This window comes from Erinaceus europaeus, chromosome 6, assembly GCF_950295315.1.
Source record: "Erinaceus europaeus chromosome 6, mEriEur2.1, whole genome shotgun sequence".
In the NCBI taxonomy this organism is placed as follows: Eukaryota; Metazoa; Chordata; class Mammalia; order Eulipotyphla; family Erinaceidae; genus Erinaceus; species Erinaceus europaeus.
Window position 1 is genome coordinate 2,769,815 of NC_080167.1, and position 22,061 is coordinate 2,791,875.

Consider the following 22,061-nt stretch of genomic DNA (forward strand, 5'->3'; position numbering starts at 1 on the left):
AAAAAAAAAAAAAAAGAAAGGCATTCTTCCTATGTTTGACTCAAACATGGAATTTCCTCTCAATTTTACAAACTGGCATTGCCACTGTTTGCCAATCCACTTTGTCTGGATCCCCTCCATAAATAAAATAAATATTTAAAAAATACAGAAGGAAGATCAACAAATAGATTAATCAATCTCTCTCTCTGACAAGCTAAAGGAGACTCACTACCTAAGAAGGCTGAAGGATCACTTGAACCATTCTCTTTCAGTTATCTAGAACTGTGTAAAACTGCTTCTCCCATTCACTCTCAGCCAGATAACCTGGGGCCCAGAGAACTCTCCTCATTTGCCATTCTAGGACCAAAGGAGAATTTAAATACACGGATCATCAGTCCCAACCCCCTGAGGCTGACTGTGTGAGTGACGTGCCCAGCACCAAGCCCTATGGACCAGCTTCCCTACAGAATCCATATCCCTGGTTACTTCGCGCACTAAGAAGTGGTTGGTTTGGTAGAGAACATGGCCCTCTGCTTTCCTGCCTAGATGAGACAGTCACGTAAGAAGGCAGAATAGAGGGGGCCAGGTGGTAGCACAGCAGGTTAAGCGCACATGGCACAAGGACCGGCACAGGATCCTGGTTTGAGCCCCCAGCTCCCCACTGCGGGGGGGGGGGGGTGTCACCTCATAAGCAGTGAAGCAGGCCTGCAGGTGTCTCTCTTTCTCTCCGTCTTCCCCTCCTCTCTCAATTTCTCTCTGTCCTGTCCAACAACAACAGCAGCAATAATAACAACAAGGGCAACAACAAAGGCGACAAAATCGGAAAAACGGCCTCCAGGAGCAGTGGATTTGTGGTGCAGGCACCAAGCCCCAGCGATAACCCTGGAGGCAAAAAAAAAAAAAAAAAAAAAAAGCAGAAGAGGGAAGAAGGTTCCGCTGCTGTTTCAAATTCGACCTCAGCCTTGGTACTTCAGAGCCGCAGTGTTCCTTTATGGCTTCATGTGTTGTTCACACTTCTGTTCCCCTCAGGGACTGCAGAAACTTCTCTCGTCTGCTAAGCAGGGTTCTGACTCTCGGGGCGGGGCGGGGCGGGCAGCATGAGATCCCATCCAATTTGGCCCACAACTTCAAAGACCCAGCCAACCCAGGGGACCCAGCCTCTCCGGCCCAGACCAGCTCTTTGTTTTGGGTTAGGCTAGTGGCAGGGTCCTCCGGCTGTGGTGGGCCCACACTGTCGGCTTGTTGCTTCTTTCCCCAAAAGAGGATCTTGTTACAAAGAGAAGCTGGGAATTTCTTTGCACACAAGCAGAGACATGGCGGCACTGCAAAGGCCCCAGGGTAAGGATTAACGAAAAGCAAAATAGAACCCTTCCACCTCTAATTAGGGTCTTCATTTGCCAAAGTGCCTTTCCCTAGCAGGAGGATTTACATGCAGGCGTTGCTTGAAGTTACTTGGAAAACGGCTCCCAGCAGGTTGGTTCCTTGGTTTGGGCTCCTTTGAGCCAACGGTTTCTGGTTCTTTGGAGGAGAGCTGCCTGCAGACTGTTGAAACTGGCCAGGCTTCTGCAGCCAGCTTAGCTGGGGGAACAATCTCCCATTTAGAATTCAAAGATAAAACAGTTTGGTTGGAAATCTTTTCTTCTTCTTCTTCCTAAACTTTGGAATTATAGGTTTGGGAGCTAGCATTATTTCCCTCACACACAACAGCGTTCCCCTCTGCACTGGTTCACTACCAGCCAAGGCTGCGTCCTGTAGATCCAGCCAGCTGCCGGCCCCTACTTCCTCACCATGCCACACCGTGGGGCCACGGAGACAGGCAGGGGCTCCCCGTCTGCAAGGAGCTGACCACAGAATGGCGCAGTCAGCTGGCTGGGCCCCTGCGGCCAGCCCAGAGCACCGTCTGTAAAGTTCCTATCACCCTTTATAAGCCCACCCCACGCAACTCCTAAAGCATCAAGGCCCCAAGAGTCTGGTCCAGAAAGTCAGTCTGGCTTCTTTTTTGGAAATCATGGGATGACAGTAAGTTATGGACCAAGACTCAGTAGCAAGGGTGTGTGTAACCGTCTGTGTGTAGGATGTTAGGTGAAAGGAATCAGGGAGGGAGTTCAGAAAAGAGACACTGAAAGTACAAGGGAACAGAGGAAGCTGCAAGATTTTAAAAGTCTGTGTTTGTCAAAGAAAACTATCAACAGAGTGAAAAGAGACCCAGGAAAGGGGAGAAAACATTTGAAGTCACAGAGATGAATGTAGTCAAGGACTACAATCCAGAATATATAAAGAACGTCTATAATCTAACAGCAACAAAATCAATAGCTCGATTTAATATTGACACAGGTGGCCCAGGAAGTGGTGTGACGCTAGAGGTCTGACTCAGAAGCACATGGTCCTGAGCTCAGCTCCTCAGCCCTGCAGATGTGCTGCTCTGGCCTCTCGATTCTCTAAAACAGACCGCCAAGACATCAGGAATCATTAGAAAAACGTCCATCAGAACAACAATGCAAAACTTCCTTTTAAGATGACTATCATTAAAAGCTCAGAAAAAGAAAAGTGTTTATAAGATGTGGGGAGACTGAAAGCCTAGCACGTTGCGGGTGGGGCTATAAAATGATGCACTGCTGTGGACAATGGTGCGGAGAGTCCTCACAGAATAATCACACGATTCAGCAATTCCTTTTCTGGTTATAAACCCAAAAGAACTGCTAGCAGAGTCCTGAGAAGACATGTGTACACCAGGTTTATAGTACAAGCACTCATAATAACTAAGAAGTGGGAACAACTCAAGAAGCCACTGATGGATGAAGCCACTGATGATGAATGAAAAAAGCAATGTTGTGTATGGAGACATACAGACACAATGTGACATTACTCAGCCAAGAAACTCCCACACGTTACACCCAAGAGGAAACCCCGAGGCTGTTATGTTGCCCAAAACATACTAAAGGAGGGGCCCGGGCGGCGGCAAAGCGCACACAGTACTAAGCAAGCACAGGGAGCCACACAAAGATCCCAGTTTGAGCCTCCGCTCCCCACCTGCAGGGGTCTACCTATCTCCCTCTCCTCTCTCAGTTTTTCTCTGTCCTATCCGATAAAATGGAAAAAATGGCCACCAGAAGTAGTGGACTCATAGTTGCCGGCACTGAGCCTCAGAGATCAGCTCGGGAGGAAGAAGAAAAAAAAAAGTCTGACTTCGCTTGTTGAGATGTCTAGAGCAGGGCCTGCATGGAGAGGTGACTCCATGCAAGGCAGGTAGCTGCAGGGACTGGGGAAGGAAGAGCAGAAGTTGTTACACACGCAGTTTCAGTTGGGGAAGATCAAAGAAAAAGTTCTGGAGAAGGTTGTAAATAGTGTGAATACAATACCATGAAATGCTGACCCCAAATTATAGTTTTTACATAGACTTCACAACAACTGAAGGAAGGAAAGAGGGCGGCAAGACTCAAGAATCAGCACCAGAGAAAGGAGTTTGTGCCCTGAGTGTGTCGACTGGGAAAATCCCTCCAAATACTTCAGTTTACTGTAAAAAACTTCAGTTTATGTAAAAATTTGCTTAGATTTTTAAATCTTTGCTTTGTTAATTTTATTTCTCTCTTCTAAGTCACCATAGGGCAGTGATATCCTAGGCATATCCTAACTTGTCATCTGTTGCTAGGTCCATGCAGATCCATCCCTCTGCTGGGTGCCTCGGAGCAAGGAGATGGTCTCCTGACCACCAAAGCCAGGATCACAGTTAAACAGCTCTTCCTGACTGGTTCAGGAACATGTGTTCTATCTGCTCATCCTATCGGTTCTACTCCTGGGATTTCCTCCTCCCTCCCTCCCTTCCCACAAACTCACACATTCGAAAAAGTCAAATTGCCCCTTTTCTTCTGAGGCTTTGTTTCTTTCTTCGGGTCCAGAAAGATTTTCAGGAGGATGTGGTTTCTTTCTTTCTTTTTTTTTTAATTTAAAAAAATTATTTATTTTCCCTTTTGTTGCCCTTGTCTTTTTATTGTTGTTGTTGTCATTAGATAAGACAGAGAGAAATGGAGAGAGGAGGGGAAGACAGAGAGGGGGAGAGAAAGACAGACACCTGTGAAGCTTCACAGGTGAAGCTTCACCGCCTGTGAAGCGACTCCCCTGTAGGTGGGGAGCCAGGGCTTGAACCAGGATCCTTACGCCTGTCCTTGCGCTCTGCGCCACATGCGCTTAACCCACTGTGCTACTCCCGAGGTTTCTAAGAAGGGCTGGAAGAGTCCCTAACGCTCAGAGGACACGTCAAGGCTGCTTGCGGGACGTGGAGGGACCTTAGCAACATGGCAAAGGAGTGTTGGGAGGGCTGGAGTTCTGTGATCCTAGTACATGTAACATTCCGTATTCTTCCATACTTCAATGATCAAGCTGAGTCCAGTAACAGAATGAACCTTCTCAGTTAACAAGAAAGACTAGTAGGTTACCTAGATTCTCACAGTCACAGATTTTAGACAAACAAGAGAACTGAATCAGAGGCTCAACTGAATCGAAGGTTCAACTGTGAATGATGAGAGACTGTTGTTAAAATTCGGAGGCTCCAGCTGGCTGGGCTAGCTTCACGGGCAGGTAACAGAGACGACCAGAGACATACGGCTGGGCAGGGAAGCTGTATTTCTTTATTCAGGAACAACGATTCATAAACTAAGACAAACTAATCACCAAACAGAACTCTGCTGCCTCTTTCCCCCGCCAAGCACTCTCTAACTCTGCAACTCTCCAACTCTCCAACTCTGGAACTCTGGAACCCTCTCAGGGTTCCTTGGGGCGGGGCCAAGCGGGCCTGCGAAACTAGCAGGACTGATCCAAATTTTCTTGGCAGGGGGAGAGCTAGAACAACCCAATGTAAAGCACACAACAAGAGACCTCCAATCTCCCTAATCCTTCTATTAAAACTGCCAGCAAGGATAGCCGTTGACGTACTGATGAAAAACCAAATCTTCTTCTGGAGGATCACTAAACTCGAGTCAAGAATCACCAATATACTTTTGCCTGCATGGACCTGAAAGAGAACCCAGCCATTTCCACACCTCTTTCACTTTAGTTCAGTCCCTGGGCCACATGTAAAGAAAAAGATGTTCAGGGCCAGGCAGTGGCACACCAGGTTAAGCACACACAGTACGATGGGCAAAGGCCACGAAAGGATCCCAGGTCGTGCCCCCAGGCTCCCCACCTGCAGGGGCTCACTTCTTGAAGCAGTGAAGCAGGTCTGCTGGTGTGTATCTTTCTCCCTTTCTTCCCCACCTCTCTTGATTCCCTCTAATAATATGGAAATAAAATAATAAAAATGGAAAAAATGGCCACCAGGAGCAGTGGATTCATAGGGTTGGCCGGCACTGAGACCCAGCGATAACCCTGGAGGCCAAAACTAGGAAGGAAGGAAGGAAGGAAGGAAGGGAGGAAGGAAGGAAGGAAGGAAGGAAGGAAGGAAGGAAGGAAGGAAGGAAGGAGGGAAGGGAGGGAGGAAAAAAAAGATGTTCATTCATTCAGCCTATCAGATGAGCTTGACTTTGGGGAAAAAGAAAACCAAACAAAACAAAATTCATAGGGTTGTGTGACTGAGAAGCTCACGTTCCTCTTTCCCAAAGTCTGTTCAAGACCCACAACAGACAGCTACGGGAGTCAGTGTGAACTGTGCTGACCCTCTTTTTGCAGAGCGTGAGCTGAGAAACTGGTTGGCTGAAGCCAACTCGAGGGAGAGTGAGCAAGAACCAGAGCAGAGCTGTCGTCAGCGCAGCAAGGCCCCGGTCAGGTCCTCTGAAATGTGGCCATGGAGCCCTAGCCTGGCCCGAAGAGCTGGTGCTTTCAACTCCCACTACTAAGGAGATCGCCTGGACTGCCCACCAGCGGGACACAGATGGCGACATTTTTCAGCATAGGGAAACGGTGTCATCCTCCATCTGCCTTTTCTCACCATCTGAGCACACAAAGAGCACCACCTTTCAGGCAGTTTCGTAAAAGAGTGAAAATAGAACTTCCACAGACGGCATAAAGGAGCAAAAGAGAGAGATGATGCAGATGTAGCCAATTTAAACCTGTGTGAAAGAAACTAGCTACATGTCCCCACACACCAACGGATCCTGCATTAACAGAACAAACACACACCACTTCTCCCCGGGATGGGACGGGGCGATGTAAGGGTTTGGGTGGTGGGTAAAACACCTGGCACACAGTAGGGATGAAACAGCACTACCGGCTGTAGCACAGCGGGTTAAGCGCAGGTGGCGCAAAGCGCAGGGACCGGACTAAGGATCCCAGTTTAAGCCCCCGGCTCCCCACCTGCAGGGGAGTCGCTTCACAGGCGGTGAAGCAGGTCTGCAGGTGTCTGTCTTTCTCTCCCCCTCTCTGTCTTCCCCTCCTCTCTCCATTTCTCTCTGTCTGTCCTATCCAACGATGACAACAATAACTACAACAATAAAACAAGGGCAATAAAAGGGAATAAATAAAATAAACATTAAAAATTATTTTAAAAAGAAGAAAAGAAATAGCACTGTTACTACAGCCAGGGAGAGCTTCACCTGGCCTTTCGCAGGCACGTTGAATGTACTAACCATCAGGTCTCCGTGTGCACGTGTTCTTGTGGAAAGTGCACCTGGGAAGTGCTATGCTGAGGCCGAGTCAGCTGAACATACTGTGATAATGTCCTATGTAGTCAGTGAACACCATCTTGGGGTCACAGACCTGTGAGCCATGAGCCGTGAGTCTGCACATCTTAGAGAACCTTCTTCCAGAAGCTTGACTCACAAGCAGGAATGGCAGGTACCACGACTGCACAGCAAAGGCACACTCTGCAGAAACTCCCAGGGCCGCACACCGAGCGCCATGTGCCAGGGCTGCCAGCAATGTCTTCTGCAGGGAGGACTTGCCAGCAGGAAAGGAAGCGTCAGCCCAGAGACAGTTGAGAAACCGGCAACGGTGTGGAAAAGTACATCAGAGCAAAGCAGCCCAATTTAAAAAACAGACACATCATCTACTCATCACTGGGTGGAAAACCAGTTCCCTATACATCCTCTCTGGAGCGTGGGAAGACCATGGTAGAAATGGCCTTCCTGAGGTCTGAGCACTGGGGCAGGCTTAGCATCTAAATGTGCGTTCTTCAGGGGACGCTCACTTTTTCATTCCAGCCTCATCATTAAGCCCCGTTTACTTCAGGCTGATAGGAGAGGCTTCCTTCCTCTGCAGTACTGATTCAACAAACAAGCAGAAACAGACTCCAAACCCAGCGTGTGCCTGCCTGGGCACTCGTGGAGGTGCGGGAGTAGTGAGCAGAGAGGGCTGTAACCCCCAATCTGGGGACAGGAAGTCAGTGCCCACACCTGCCTCCATTCCCATTCCATTCTGATGGCCAGAAGGACTGAGAGCCAGCTGAGAAGCTGCAGCTAGCCTGTGGGGGGTGGGGGGTGGGGGGTGGAGGGTGAGGGGGGTGCGGGGGGGGGCGGGGGCGGCACTCCCAGTCACTCTCCCGGTCCAAGTGAGGGCATCTCTTTTGGGTGGAACTTGGGCTTTTATTTCAGAAGAACACTCAAACTTCGTCCCTGTACCATAACCTCTGTGTGAGGCCCCTGCGCCCGCGTGCTCCCATCCTCATGAGCCCACCAGAGTGTACACCCGAGCATTCCACAGACGGGGTGGTTCTAGGAGGCGACACCAGCTTTCCTCCTGGCCGGGGAGGGTCAGGGGCCGGGCTCAGAGCCACCGCTCATTGTGCAGCTGACTGTGTGGCTGCCCGGGCAGGCAGCAGCGAGCGAGCGCGGGGAGGGGCGAGGCTCCCTTTGAAGCACATGGCACTAAGAGCTTCCCAGTGACCATGGAAACAGGCGCAGTGGGTTCCCAGCCTGAGAACCAGAGAGAGCAGCAGTGATTCAAACACAAAACACACACAGGGTCTGAAAAGCGGAGACGGGAGGGGCCGGGGTGAGGGGCGGCAGCCGGGCTAGCAAGAGTTGAGCGGCTCCCTGGTTGGAAAATCCGGCCAGTGAAGCTGAGCAGGTTCACAGGGGTGTCCTTTTCTTTCCCAGAGCTTTCTTCTCCTCCCTTCACTGCCCCTCGGGTCCTATTCAGCACCTCATCAGATCAGTAGAGGAACAGGGGCAGAGGCGATCAGAGGAGCCTCCGTGCCACTCCAGCCTCCTCCCGCCTCCCCACCAGTCCCTCTCGGCCTCCTTGGTGGCGGCCTTGCCAAGGTGAGCCGGCAGAAGCCACTGGGGGGAGGGCAGGGAGTCTGTGCCTGACTTTCTGTTAGACGAGACACCAGGCACGGCTTGATCGCCGACACGCCACTAGCAGGTCACAGTGTGCCTTCTGGGGTGTCTCTATGCTTCAACCAGGCAACAGAAGAGCCCCGCACACACTCCTGACCAGCACGCTTGGATGACCAGATCACAGGCCTCAAAGTCCCGCAATCCTCTGGCGTGTTGCTTCTGGCTCCTTCTCTCATAGCTGCCTCAAACCTCAAGATCATTCAAGTCACACACACAAAAAAAGTTAGTGGAGATGAGTCTTGCTAAGCAGAGTTCTGACTTGAAGGGAAGGGAAGACACTCACTGGGATTATTTTAGCAAAGTAGCAGTGTGGTTAGAATCTGTGAAGGAAGAAAGACCTGCCACAAATTCATCAGTATCCTTTCTCCCATTTAGAAGGAACCTGAATCCAAAATGCCCTATTGGGCACAGGGCCAGTGTGTGTGTGTGTGTGTGTGTGTGTGTGTATGGGGGGGGTAGAGTCCAGCTCTCTGTAGTGGGCTTGGCCTTTGCCAGCCCACCGGCAGGGCAGGAGGCCGCCCTGGCCAGCCTGGAGGAAGGCAGTGTTTGGACAGGCCTGTAATCTGAGAAGCCCATTAGGTGCATTCTCCCTTTCTTACCTTTGTTAGGCTGCCAAAATATTTACTTGACTTCTTAACTCTAAATCTCGGAGACACACCTGGATTGCCTGAAACAGGCCATTTTCAGATTTCCTCTTATTTGGAGACCAGAGCCTGACCTGAGCAGAGGACAGTAACAAAGTGAAGCAGGAGGGTGGGCGACTGGTAGGAGACACGGCTTCACATGATTTGATGACTTCTAAAGAATTGGATGATCTTGGCTACGTGTGTGTGTGTGTGGGGGGGGGGGGAGACTACGGGTCACTGCGGAGAGCTGAAAGCAATTCCACTGGTGATGTTGTTTTCAAAACAGACTGATTCTGGGCAAGGGTAGACAGCATAATGGCTATGCAAAGACTCTCATGCTTGAGGCTCCAACACCCCAGGTTCAATTCCCCAACCACCATAAACCAGATCTGAGTAGTGCCCTGATATGTTAAAAAAAAAAAAAAAAAAAAAAGATTCTATTTTGACCTTTAAGGAAGAGTCCATTTCTATGGCACGTATGAATTCTGGATAGTGGCATTTTTTGCTGGCTGTGGCGTCAGAGGGCCATGGTGGGAAGAGAGCGCGAGCAAAGCACTGCCCACCATCCACTGCCTCTCACCTAGCGCTGTGCCCACATGCTGCCGGGGGCTGGGCCCAGTGCTGCCACTGAGTTACCTTCAACTACATTTTTAAAAGCCACAGTCACGAGCCAAGGACAGAGCACAACACAGCAGCAATGCACCTGACTTGCATGTCTGATGCCTCGCTCAGGTCTCCAGCTCATTACCCAGCACTACCGCATGCCGGAGCTGAGCTGGGCTCTGGTCTCTCCCTTGGACATGAAAATAATCCTTCTCCTTCTCCTTCTCCTTCTTTTTTGATCACAGCCATGGTATAAAGCTCGAAATCTATATTAAGACTATGTAACAGCAAATGGCTTTTGCAGGGCTTTAGATGAATCTCAGAGAATAAAATTATCTCAAAGTAACCACAATTTTTCCCCCAGTGCCTCATGAAAAGACCTTGGGGAAACAGCCTCAGGTTCAGCAAATATGAAGTACTGCACACACAACCAGCTCCCCCTGCCGCGCTCCTGTGCACCCAATCCTGCCGTGCGCCGAGGCGGTGGGCCTGAAGCCAGACCACCCACACAGGCTCCTGGGCAGAGCCCATGAAAGGGCCCTGCATACCTGTTGGTGACAGTCCCCACCCCTGCCTCAGCAGACACTCTTAGCCCTTCTGTGAATCAAGTCCAGCCATCCTGGGCATTTCCAACCTGTGCTCGTCAGCAAACTTTTCCCACTTCTTAGAGCCTTGGTTTTTTTTGTTTTTTTTTAATTACTTATTTATTCCCTTTTGTTGCCCTTGCTGTTTTATTGTTGTAGTCACCACTGATGTCATTGTTGTTGGATAGGACAGAGAGAAATGGAGAGAGGAGGGGAAGACAGAGAGAGGGAGAGAAAGACAGACACCTGCAGACCTGCTTCACCGCCTGTGAAGCGACTCCCCTGCAGGTGGGGAGCCGGGGGCTTGAACCGGGATCCTTACACCGGTCCTTGTGCTTTGCGCCACCTGCGCTTAACCTGCTGCGCTACCGCCTGGCTCCCAGCCTTGGTGTTTTTAAAGCACTGAAAGCACAGCAAAGAGCTGGTGGTCACCTACGTCCTTTGTTAGCATTTCAGCAAGTACACCTTCTCTTCCCTTTATTCTTGCTGTTAGGATTGGCTGGATAAAGTCAGAGAAATAGACAGGGAAGAAGAAAAAGGGGGGGGGGGTCATGCAGTAGCGCACGTGGCGCAAAGCGCAAGGACCCACATAAGGATCCCGGTTCGAGCCCCCGGCTCCCCACCTGCAGGGGAATCACTTCACAAGCGGTGAAGCAGGTCTGCAGGTGTCTGTCTGTCTCTCCCCTTCTGTCTTCCTCTCTCGAGTTCTCTCTGTCCTATCCAACAACAATGACATCTATAGCAATAATAATAACCACAACACTGATAAAACAACATGGGCAACAAAAGGGAAAAATGAAAGCTTCCAGAAGGAGTGGGTTCATGGTGCAGGCACCAAGTCCCAGCAATAACCCTGGAGGCAAAAAAAAAAAAAAAAAAGAAAGAAAGAAAGAAAGAAAAAGGAAGAAAGAAAAGGAAAAGGAAGAAGAGAAAGACATCTGCAGTACTGTTTCACCACTGGGGAAGCTTCCCCGGGTCGAACCCGGTCCTCGCTCACTGTAACAAGTGAGCTCTATCAGCTTGCCACCGCCTGCCCACCCTTTACCCTGATACACGTCTTGTTTCTCCTACTCTTGGACAAAATAGAACCTCTATCCCTTAAGAACGCAGCTTCCTAGTGGCCAGGAAAGGGACTCAGCCAGTTTGGGTCAAGACTTGTGTGACAAGTAGAACCTGAACTGGAGTTGGTGGGTGGGGAGAATACAGGTTCAAAAGGATGACAGAGGACCTAGTGGGGTTGTGTTGTTATATGGAAAACTGGGGAATGTTATGCATGGACAAACTATTGCATTTACTGTCAAATGTAAAACACTAATTCCCCAATAAAGAAATAAAAAAAAAAAAGATGTGTGTGAGTAGAGCTCTGTATTTGATCTCTAGGACCACAATATACCAGAGTGATGTTCTGCTTTCAGTCTTTCTCTTACAACTAAGTAAATGAAGATGACGACGAAGGAAAAACCAGGAAGAAGAAGAAGAAGAAAGAGCCTGGGACTCTGACACAGATCAACAGGAGTATCACAGGCACTTGCTGCGATTCTGAGAAGCAGCCATGAAAGACTCTGGCTGGACTGAAGGGATCCAGGGCGCTGCTGGGCCTGCGAGTCCTGCCAGCACACGGGGACCCTCGTGGCGTCTAGGGCATCACATCAGGATGGGGACCGGGGATGAAGAGACAAATGCTTCCTGGTCCTCAGTCAAATTCTGAAGGAGAGAAAAAAAAAAGGGGGGGCGGGGGGAATGCTTTCTCATCCTTCCCGTGGGACCCAGAGTGGCTTTCTATATGCAACCACGTAAAATGCCTCAGTGAAAGGATGATCTCACGGCGCTTCCCAGATATGCTACCCAAAGTACAAGCAGACAAACAAACAAACAAAAGACAGACTTTTGTCAGAAGTAAAAACTTTGATGCAGTAAAGGCACCATCAAGAAACTGAAAGCTCCTAGCAACTCAACAATGAAGAGGTGAACTACCGACCGAAAAGTGCGTCAAGGGGGCTGAGCGGCGGCGCGTCCGGCCGGGTGCACGTATGACCGTGCCCAAGGCTTTTCTGCCCATCTGCAGTGGGGATGCTGCGTGAGCAGTCAAGTAGGTCTGCAGGTGTCTTTCTCTCTCCTCTCTCAATTTCTCACTGCTTAGCAATTATAAAGGGAAGAGAAAAAAAAAAAAAAAGAAAAAGAAAAAATGGCTGCTGGGAGTGGTGAATTTGTAGTGCTGGCACCAAGCCCCAGAGACAACCCTGGTGGCAATAAAAAGTACCATTAAAATAAAACGAAGACGAGTCAACGACCCGAGTACCTATTTCTTCAAAGAAGATAAATAAACTCTTCTTCCTGTCAGGATTTCCCTGGGACTTCATGTCTGTGTAAACCTACTGCCTCCAACACACTCTTCTTGCAGATGCTGCATAAGAGACAGACAGACTGAAAGAGGGGCTGGGCACACACTTTACCATGTACAAGTACCCTGGCCCAAACCCCTGGTCCCACCTGCAGAAGAGGACGCTTCCCAAGAGTCGAAGCTTCCCAAGGTCTGCAGGTGTCTCCCTCCTTCTCTCCCTGTCTGTCTCTCCCTTCCCTCTCAATTTCTCTGTCTCTATCCAAAACAGAGTACAAAAATAAATACCTGAGAGACAGCGCACTTCTGAAAGAGAAGGGGAGAGGCCACAGCACTGTTCCACGGCCTGTGAAGCTTCCCGTTCACATGGTGCCTGCTCTCACGTGGCTGCAGGGGCTTGAACCCAGCTCCTCTGGCAGTGGTAGTGTGGGCAGCTGAGCGATCTCTTGGCCCCCAGCTACATGTTCTCAGTGAGCACATGAAGTGACAACCCACAATCAGACACCAGGGAAATGCAAATCCAAACCACAACAAGACACTATTTCACACCCAGTGCGGACATGACGGCTGTAACTGAAAGACAGATGAAAGTGCTGGCGAGGCTGTGGGCGTGCAGAATGTGCAGCCACACGGACAACAGTCTCAGCGGCTCCTCAGATGGTCCGATGCAGAGCTGCCAGAGGACCCAGCAGCTCCTCTCACAGCTATCCAGCCCGGAGTGCCTACAGCCGTCCAACACTGTGGACTGGACACACATGCTCCCAGAAACTACCAAGTCTGGACAGCATCAACGTCCATCAACTGACAAGCCTTCACATGGGAACAACTGGACCAGTCATTTCTGTCTTCTTTCTGGACAGAGTTCAGTCATCTGAAAACAGATTCCTTGGCCCAAATGACGCAGAATGGTTCCTTTCGCCAAATAAAAGAAACACCGCCTTGAGGACAACAGACGAAAGACAGAACAAGAAAAAGAAGCTGCATCCACCTGCAGCGGGGGGTGGTCTTGAGACCAGCCTTCCAGCTCCTGCCCCGATGCCCCAGCAGCTCCCAAGTATGCAGGGAGGACTAGAGCGAGAGTTCCCTTGCTTGACTATTATGTGCATGACCCAGGTTCAAGGCCAGTCCCTGTGGCTTCGAAGTGTCTTTGTCTCTCTCCCTCTGCCTCCACAAAAAAAACAAGAGGGGATCAGGCAGTAGTGCAGTGGATTAAGCAAACGTGGTGCAAAGCACAAGGACCGGCGTAAGGATCCCGATTCAAGTCTTCAGTTCCCCACCTGCAGGGGAGTCGCTTTACAGGCGGTGAAGCAGGTCTGCGGGTGCCTGTCTTTCTCTCCCCCCCACTCCTGTCTTCCCCTCCTCTCTCCATTTCTCTCTGTCCTATCCAACAACATTGACATCAACAACAACAACAATAGTAATAACCACAACGATGACACAACAATACAACAAAAGGGGGGAAAATGGCCTCCAGGAGCAGTGGATTTGTGGTGCAGGCACCAAGCTCCAGTGATAACACTGGAGGCAAAACCAAAACAAAACAAAACAAACAACAACAACAAGCACGCAATGGACAAATGTGAGGTGCAGGTTTTCCAGGGACTGGGAGAGAGTGAAACAGTTACTCACAGGCTCACCGACTACTTATCTGGGTATCTCCCATGAAGAGAAGCCCCTCTGCTGGAGACAGAGATCAGAGGAGACCCTGGGGCTTCCTCTCCAAAATGAAAGAATGGGCCGCTTATACCTAATATGCTGACTTCCTGTGCTAGGTTCTAATGCCTTTTCTCCTCCTCCTCCTTCTTCTTCTTCTTCTTCTTCTTCTTCTTCTTCTTCTTCTTCTTCTTCTTCTTCTTCTTCCTCTTCTTCTTCTTCTTCTTCTTCTTCTTCTTCCTCTTCTTCCTCTTCTTCCTCTTCTTCTTCCTCCTCCTCCTCCTCCTCCCCCTCCTCCTCTTCTTCTCCTTCTCCTTCTCCTTCTTTTTTTTTGTCATCACCGGGTCACATGCTAGGTCACAAGCTAGTGGTACACTACTCAGGTGAGCCAGCTTGCTGGTCCAATGCTAAGTTCTCGACGCTTCAGAGTGGCCTCTGAAAAGCAGGCAAGCTCATTACTCTTCTGGTTTTTACTTATTTTTTAGACATGCGAGAGGGAGAGTTTCAGATAAGATGGGAGAGGAGGAGAGAAAGGGGGATCAAAAGGGGGGCACAGTGAGAGAGAGAGAGAGGGAGGGAGGGAGGGAGGGAGGGAGGGAGGGAGGGAGGGAGGGAGGGAGGGAAAGCAGAGTTCCACTGTGACACATGTGGCCTGGGGTTTGAGCCAGGAGCGCCAAAAGCAAGGTTGATACTCTGCAATGGGACTATTTATACTTCCCCAGTCACTCACTAGCTCTCTGTTTTCTGTTTGTTTGTTTGGTTGGTTGGTTTTGTTTTTAAGATTTATTTATCTATTAATGAGAGGGATGGAGGGAGGGTAAGTGAACCAGAACATCACTCCGGCACATACCTTGCCAGAGACTGAACCCAGGATCTTGCCAGGCTACTCACTGCTCCACCACACACTTAGGTGCTCATGGAGCGGCATCACTGGTGGCCTTTGCTCTGGAGAGAGCACGGGTCCAAACAGTTGAAAGATGCTGATCCAGGTTTCACCTCCCAGCCCCGGGAAGGGCCTTGTGATAGCAGAACTCTCTTGGGCTTCTCAGAGTATTTCAAATAATCGTTTCAATTAGCTTTTTATGGCTGAAAATGTCTCTGGCTAAGTGTGTGTGGGGGTGGTGTTGCGCTTATGAATGTACCTTTTTTTTCTCGGAGCGCATCTTATGAGCTCACAATTAATATATATATATTTTTAAGCAAGAAGTCTCTGAGAGATTTAAGAGCAGAAGAACAGCATTAAATGAAAAGCCTATAACTTCCAAATCAATCTCAAGACCTTAAGAGAAAAGTGGTACTCACGCCCTGGCTTCTCCATCTGTGTAACAGCGAGCTTTTCCTCCTGGCCTGATTTATTACCGAGCTGCTTTTCCTCCTGGCCTGATTCATTACCAAGTTACTTCTTGTTTTCCTTTCTCAAGTCGGGCGTGAGACGGCGGTTACTCCAGAACTCTTTCATGGAAAATCGGTGACCCAGGAGTTGGGACAGTGGATAAAAGCTTTGCAAATTTGATCCCAGGCATCACATTTACCAGAGGGATGAACATCCTGCTGTTCTCTCTCTTTCTGATTCATAAATGTTTTAAAGAAAATAAAGTAGATCTGAGGTAGCTGAAGAGGCTCCCCAACTTCCTCTCCAATAAGAAACCTGCCTGGTCCATCTTAGGCCAAAGGTTTCCGCTCACTAAGCAGGAGCGGACACAGACAGGAGAGGGCATCTTCTCTGCCATGCAGTCACACTTTTCTTTTTGCCTCCAGGGTTACTGCTGGGTCTCAGTGCCTGCACTACAAATCCACTGCTCCTGGAGGCCATCTGTCCCCATTATTGTTGCTGTGGGTATTGTTGTTGTTGGATAAGACACAAGTTAAGAGAGGAGGGGAAGACAAAGACACCTGCAGACCTGCTTCAGCACTTGTGAAGCAACCCCCCCCCCCCATCCCTGCAGGTGGGGAGCCGGGGGCTTGACCTGGGATCCTTGCGCTTCACACTACGTGGGCTTAACCCAGAGCACTGCTGCCCAGCCCCCAGAGTCACACAATCTAAGAAGCTGACGCCTCTGGCTTTAAGGCCCGGGCTCTTGGCACTCGTGTGGGAACATGAGTGCACCCTAACACTGACAACACGCTTCAACAGAGCACCTCACAAAGGCTCCTGTGGGCCTCTTCTGTGGGTTGCCAGTGGGACAGAGGAGAGAAAAATAAATGCAAGGTCTTCTTAGGAAGGGGGCGCTTGCCACTCGCTTGTCGTCACGGTGAGGCAGGATCTCCCCCAACACACATGTAGAACCAGATCGTGCTCTGGGGCGGGGGCTGCCCTTGGCATTGTGGGAGCTGGGCGGCACCTCCGGCTTCTGCCCACGGGGCGCCACTAGCAGCCCCTCTCTCCCACATACTGACACACCAAGTCCACCTTAAGACACCGCTAAGCATCCAGTGGGTTGGGGTGAGGCCACAATGACGAGCAGACAGGAATCCTGGGCGGATCTGACAGCATCAGTGTCCCTATCTTGGGCTGTTCCCAGGTGTTCCAAGCACGTGGCAGTTGGCACGCGTGGCTCACTGGCTGGACAAGGTGACCTGGAGCAGGTGCCCCAGGGACCCAGCTAGAGACAGCTGCCTCCTTCTCTACTTTTCTAGAGAAAGTCAGATCTCAGGACGGCACCGAGCAGGACATGGCCTGGGACCGTGGCGCTCACCTGTGACCAAAACGCCAGATGACAAAAGCTTCTAACTCTGGTCGCTGGTCCCTCCACATCTCCATGGTTCATCAACAAGTGTGCAGCCTCACCCCGGACTCCAGGGTCCCCAGCTCCAGTAGGGCTGAGCCAGGTGAGCTCAGTTCTAGAAGGTATGGCTGCAAGTTCTGCCCAGTCCAAGCCTCCAATGACTGTCTGGCTAGTTGTTATTCAACACAGAGAATAGCCACCCACTGGTTCTGTTCACGTTTCAGATGTGAGTGGTGCGCACAAACCAGTTCATTCATTCAACCGGAGAGTCTCTGAACAACTCAGGACACATCTTCAGCCTTCCCGGCAACTCCACGAGATGCTCAGTACTCTACGGTGTTTAGCAAACACACTCTGGACCGGAGGCTCAGATGCCTGGGGAACAAACACAGACTTCTGCACTCTGAGAATGGCTGAAGACCCTTACCTTCAATAGAAAGCTGCTCAGAAATGTCAATTTTATTCATTTTAGTTACCTGGGTTACGGAGACAGCATAATGGTTATGAAGGAAGGGGGAGGGGGAGGGAAAAGGAGGGAGGGAGGGAGAGGGAGGGAGAGGGAGAGAGGGAGAGAGAGGGAGAGAGGGACTGAGACTTTCATGCCAGAGGCACCAAAGGTCCCCAATTCAATCTCCAGGACCACCATAAACCAGAGCTGAGTGTGCTCTGGTGAAGTGAATAAAATAACTGACATATAAATCTCATTTCCTAGGACTTAAACTATCACAGGAAACAAAATGTCTTTCAGGGTTGCAACTAGGATCTCACAAAACTAGAATGATTAATGAAAGGTCTCAAACAGAATACAGAAGTTCAGAATATGAAGAGCAAGCAACCCAGAACTTCATGGAAAGTGGCAAGAGCAGCGTAGAAGTCTGGAGAGGCTTTCCCCTGCCCTGGCATCTTGCCGCAAACACCCCCAGCCTCCCGGCCGTGGGGAACTCACCCTCACTCCAACTTGGCTTCCCATGGCTGATCTGAGTCTCTACACCACCTCAAAGTGGATCTGAGAGACGGTGAGGGAACTATAAATTATATTTCACTCAGGAGTTTACAGTGTTTCTTCTGAGGAGTTCAAAAGCACTAAGTAATAAAACAAGGCGATGAGTTTATGTCTTTTGCTTTTAAAGTGAAACTTTATTTGAACTCTTGGAGAGGTATTTACATATACACATGTGTTTAAATGTAGGCCATTCCTAATTTCAGTGATTTTTTTTTTACCCCAAGGTATTTTCTGTGGGTAGGTGGGTGGCAAGGGAGAGAAAGGGGTCTGGGTTTGGCCGTTCCCTGTCAGAGGCCTCCTTCCCCAGCTTCCAACAAGCCTCGGCACACGGGAGGCGTGCTCCCCAACCCGCGTGAACCTGGCTGTGCGGCTCTCCCTGCTCATCTTCTCAGATCGAGTTCAGAAATGATGGAAAGTGACACTATCTGCAGGCCATCAAGCTGATCCTTGCTTTTCTTAACCTTAGTCTCTGGTCACCACCCTTGGGGGCTGGAGCGCACAACACACTTAGCAATGCAAACAGACTTGAAACCGAGAAGAACTATAAAAATGGGGGGTGGGTGGGTTATACCTGACTCTTCCGACCTTCTGCACCAATTCAGGTCTTAAGCAAATGTGAGATTGCCTTTGCTGTCTGGCCCAAGCGTTTTTGCTGATGATTTTATTCCGATGCTAAGTCAAATTTCAGTAACTAACCACGTGCAAACACTACTTGGCTACTACAGTCTTTGAAACAGAAACATGGAGAGGGTGGAAGGCGGGTCTAAGCACACACTCAATTTCTGGGCCCCTCATTCATGAAATAGGGATTTGGTGAGTGAGTAAGTCCTGCAAGTACTTAATGAGTCAGTCTATGTTTAGGGTTTCACTCCCCCTGGCTGTACAGGCCAGCAGGCCAAGCCATGCCGTGCTCTCCAAGTAAAACCAAGGAGAAGCACTTGGGATCCCTGACTGACTTCCTCCCACTAGGTCATGGGAGAACCAGTGGGAGGGGGCATCCCCGGGAGCACTGCTCCCACCCACTGACAGACACAACAGACACAGAGGTGGAGTCCCACTAGACCAGGGCAGAGTGGGTTAAGACAAATCGCAGAGCCACAGCCGCAGCTGAGGTCCAAGAGGAAATCACACGTTAGGGGGGGACCACAAGGAAAGCACTGTTGCTAGTCTCTGGGTACGACTGGCATCTCTCCTAAGACAACAACACTCAGATGGTCGCAAGGGAGCTGTGCTCTCCAGGAGTAATTACCAGCTCTGGCCAAGTATTCAAATGATGAGATATCAGTCCTGATCCAGCCTCCCGGACTGTCAACCAAACAGGCTACAGTTCTTGTGTGGTTTCCCCCTAGAACAGAAGAACCTGGCAGATCTGGGGAAGCTACTCAAAAGATAAGTGGGGTGCAGAGATCACAAGGCTGGCCCCTGCAGGGTCTCCTGGGTGACCGTGTTTCAGGAGGAACTGGCTGGGGTAGCTTCACTCCCAGGAGAGATGTACTCTCCAAACCATCTCTTCTCCGGCCTGACTCTCTAGAGATTCCTCAAAAGGCCAGGGACCAGGGCTGGGTGCCCCACTCCCAGCTCTCTCTCCTACACTACAGGCAGAAAGGTACCCCCTTTCCTCCACCCGAACTTCCTATAACTTTCTCCAAAATTCTCCCTTTAACAAAATAATCTGGTTTAAAATAAAGTGTCGCCTATTGTATGTGAGGGTCACTGATGGAAGACTTACTAAACTAAATATTACTTCTGTCTTACATTGTAGTCAGAGGTAACAGCTGGCTCACTGGCTGAAAAAAAAAAAATATATATATATAGTGTTTACCGTTTCTAAATGGATTACCACACCCAATAAAAGCAAATGTTTTTCAAGAGCTGACTGTGTGTTGGATATCTCAGCTCACCTCACCTCCTAACCAGCCTGTGAGGTAAAGCCATAACAAAGACCATCACTGTTGCCACTCCGAACAAAAAAGTTTGCAAACCGCCGCCCCCCCCCCCCCCCGCAACGTCCCACAACTTACTGGACAGCAAAACATAATGAATCCGAACTCCTTTAGAGGCAAAGCCGCCCTAAACCAACACAAGGCTATCTGGATTCTGGTGCCCACACTTAGTGTGACCACCTCTACAGGTGGCTGCATCCACACGGATGTATTTGGTTCCCGAGTACTGCCTAGACCTGGGGCCGTGTACTTAAGGAGAAGTATGTGCATCTTAATCCCCCCCCCATTTTTTTTCTCTCTCTTTTGTTGCCCTTGTTTTTTATTGTTGTTGTAGTTATTACTGTTGTTACTGATGTCATCATTGTTGGATAGGACAGAGAAATGGAGAGAGGAGGGGAAGGTAGAGAGGGGGAGAGAAAGACAGACACCTGCAGACCTGCTTCACCACTTGTAAAGCGACTCCCCTCCAGGTGGGAAGCCAAGGGCTTGAACCAGGAGCCTTACGCTGGTCCTTGCGCTTTGTGCCACCTGTGCTTAACCCACTGCGTTACCGCCCGACTCCCCTTAGTCCCCTTTTTAAGGCCCCACGCCTCAGGATTCTGGAGGCTTGGACCCCAAGCTCTATCTCTATACTCCTTGAGAGAAAGGAGCTCCCTGGGGCCACATAGGTGACAAGAAGAGAAGCAGACTCTGAGGTTGGCAGTCTCCACCGGAGACCACACTTGTAAGCACGGTGGCGTGCTTCAAGACATAGCAGCTCAGATCTCAACCCCACATGTGCAGCAGAAGAGAGCTGTGCTAATCACACTGGGTCTCCATGACTGACTTGGAGGGACTGACGGACAGAAACAGGGAGAACACCGACCAGAATGGGAAATTTCCAGGGCTTGGTACTTACCTTGCCCAGGACAGTGAGGCATGGCTTTGGGTCCAATTCTGGCTGCTCGAGCTTCACCACTCCTACCCAGCCATATTCATACAAGTCCTCTTCATCATTGTTATTACATAGGCCCAGTGGGTGCATCTAGGAAACAGGAAAGAAAACTTCAATACGCAAACTGCCAAGCTACAGGGCTCACATTGTCTTTCTCAGACTTGCAGTCAGAAGCAATCTCAAAACTTAAATCAGGTGGGCGTTACTTTATGGGTGCTTTCTTGCTGTTTTTTTTTTTTTTAACGTTTTAATTATCTTTATTTATTTTTATTATTATTATTATTTTTTAACCAGAGCACTGTTCAACTCTGGCTTATGGTGGTGCGGGGGATTGAACCTGGGTTTGGAGCCTCAGGCATGAGAGTCTGTTTGCATAACCATTATACTATCTACCCTCCGCCCATCTTTATTTATTTATTTGATCGAGACGATCAGAAATTGACAGGGAAGGGGGGAGATAGAGAGACACCTGCAGCCCTACTTCACCACTTGTGAAGCTTTCCCTCGGCAGGTGGGGACTGGGGGCTTGAACCTGGGTCCTTGTGCATTGTAGCAGGTGCACTCCATCGGGTACGCCACTACCCGGCCCCTTTTGCTGTTTTCTAAGCAGTGGCTCCCCACATCCCAGGTGAACACTTCAATGGGATGGAGGGGGGGAAAAACACTAGCATAATTCCCAATAAATGCCCATCTAAATCGCTATGAAATGCCAGGACATTAAGAAGCAATTACAGACGAGACTAGTTAGGTTAGTATCCAGGACAACTTGGCTCGCCACTTCAATTGTGCCAGAGGACCTGCAGTCACATTCTGGGATTCATGGAGAGACCATTAGCCAAATAAAGAGCCACCCATATAATTAACAGGCCCTTTAATGGTTTAAAGGGCCGCTGGGTACTGGGTGCCGGTGAACTCTCTTGAGGCGTTGTCCCTCCCTACATTTCGTCAAGCACAAGACCAGGTTCATAACTGCTCGCTGTCAATGACCTCGAGTAACAGTGCGGCCAGGTGAGTCTGGACACAGAGCAGCGCCACGCCTGCTCACAGCTCTGGTCGTGAGTCCTAAGAGGCCCCAGAATCCCGAGTGACAGCTGGAGAGGGATGAAGTTCTCCCAGATAAACATAATTTCTGAAGAAGGGAATGATCAAAGCACCGTGCTGGGCTCTTTGGGAAAGCAGGCTACACAAGTGGTGGGTGGAGTGGCTGGGACTCCGAGGCCCAGTTTGGATCTCTGGCATTGCATGTGCCAGAGCGACATGCCAGCTCTTTCTCTTTCTCGTGTTAATAAATGTTTTCTGTCTGTCTGTCTGTTTGTTTGTTTGTTTGCCTCAGGGTCATCGCTGGGGCCTGGAACCTGCACTATGAATCCACTGCTCCTGGAGGCCATTTTTTCCCATTTTATTG

At 49.8% G+C, this 22,061-nt stretch overlaps 1 protein-coding gene across 2 annotated transcripts in view; it reads right to left on the reverse strand.

The window, feature by feature from the left end:
• ZNRF3 (zinc and ring finger 3) overlaps nucleotides 1–22,061 on the reverse strand; it is a 142,253-nt gene that overhangs the window by 37,130 nt on the left and 83,062 nt on the right. For both annotated transcript variants that reach the window (XR_009550365.1, XM_060192913.1), the window contains exon 2: nucleotides 20,621–20,746. Coding sequence is in view for 1 of the 2 variants with exons in the window: in XM_060192913.1 (XP_060048896.1) it covers nucleotides 20,621–20,746 (126 nt within the window). In the remaining variant the exon portion in view is untranslated. The remainder of the gene's footprint in view (nucleotides 1–20,620; nucleotides 20,747–22,061) is intronic.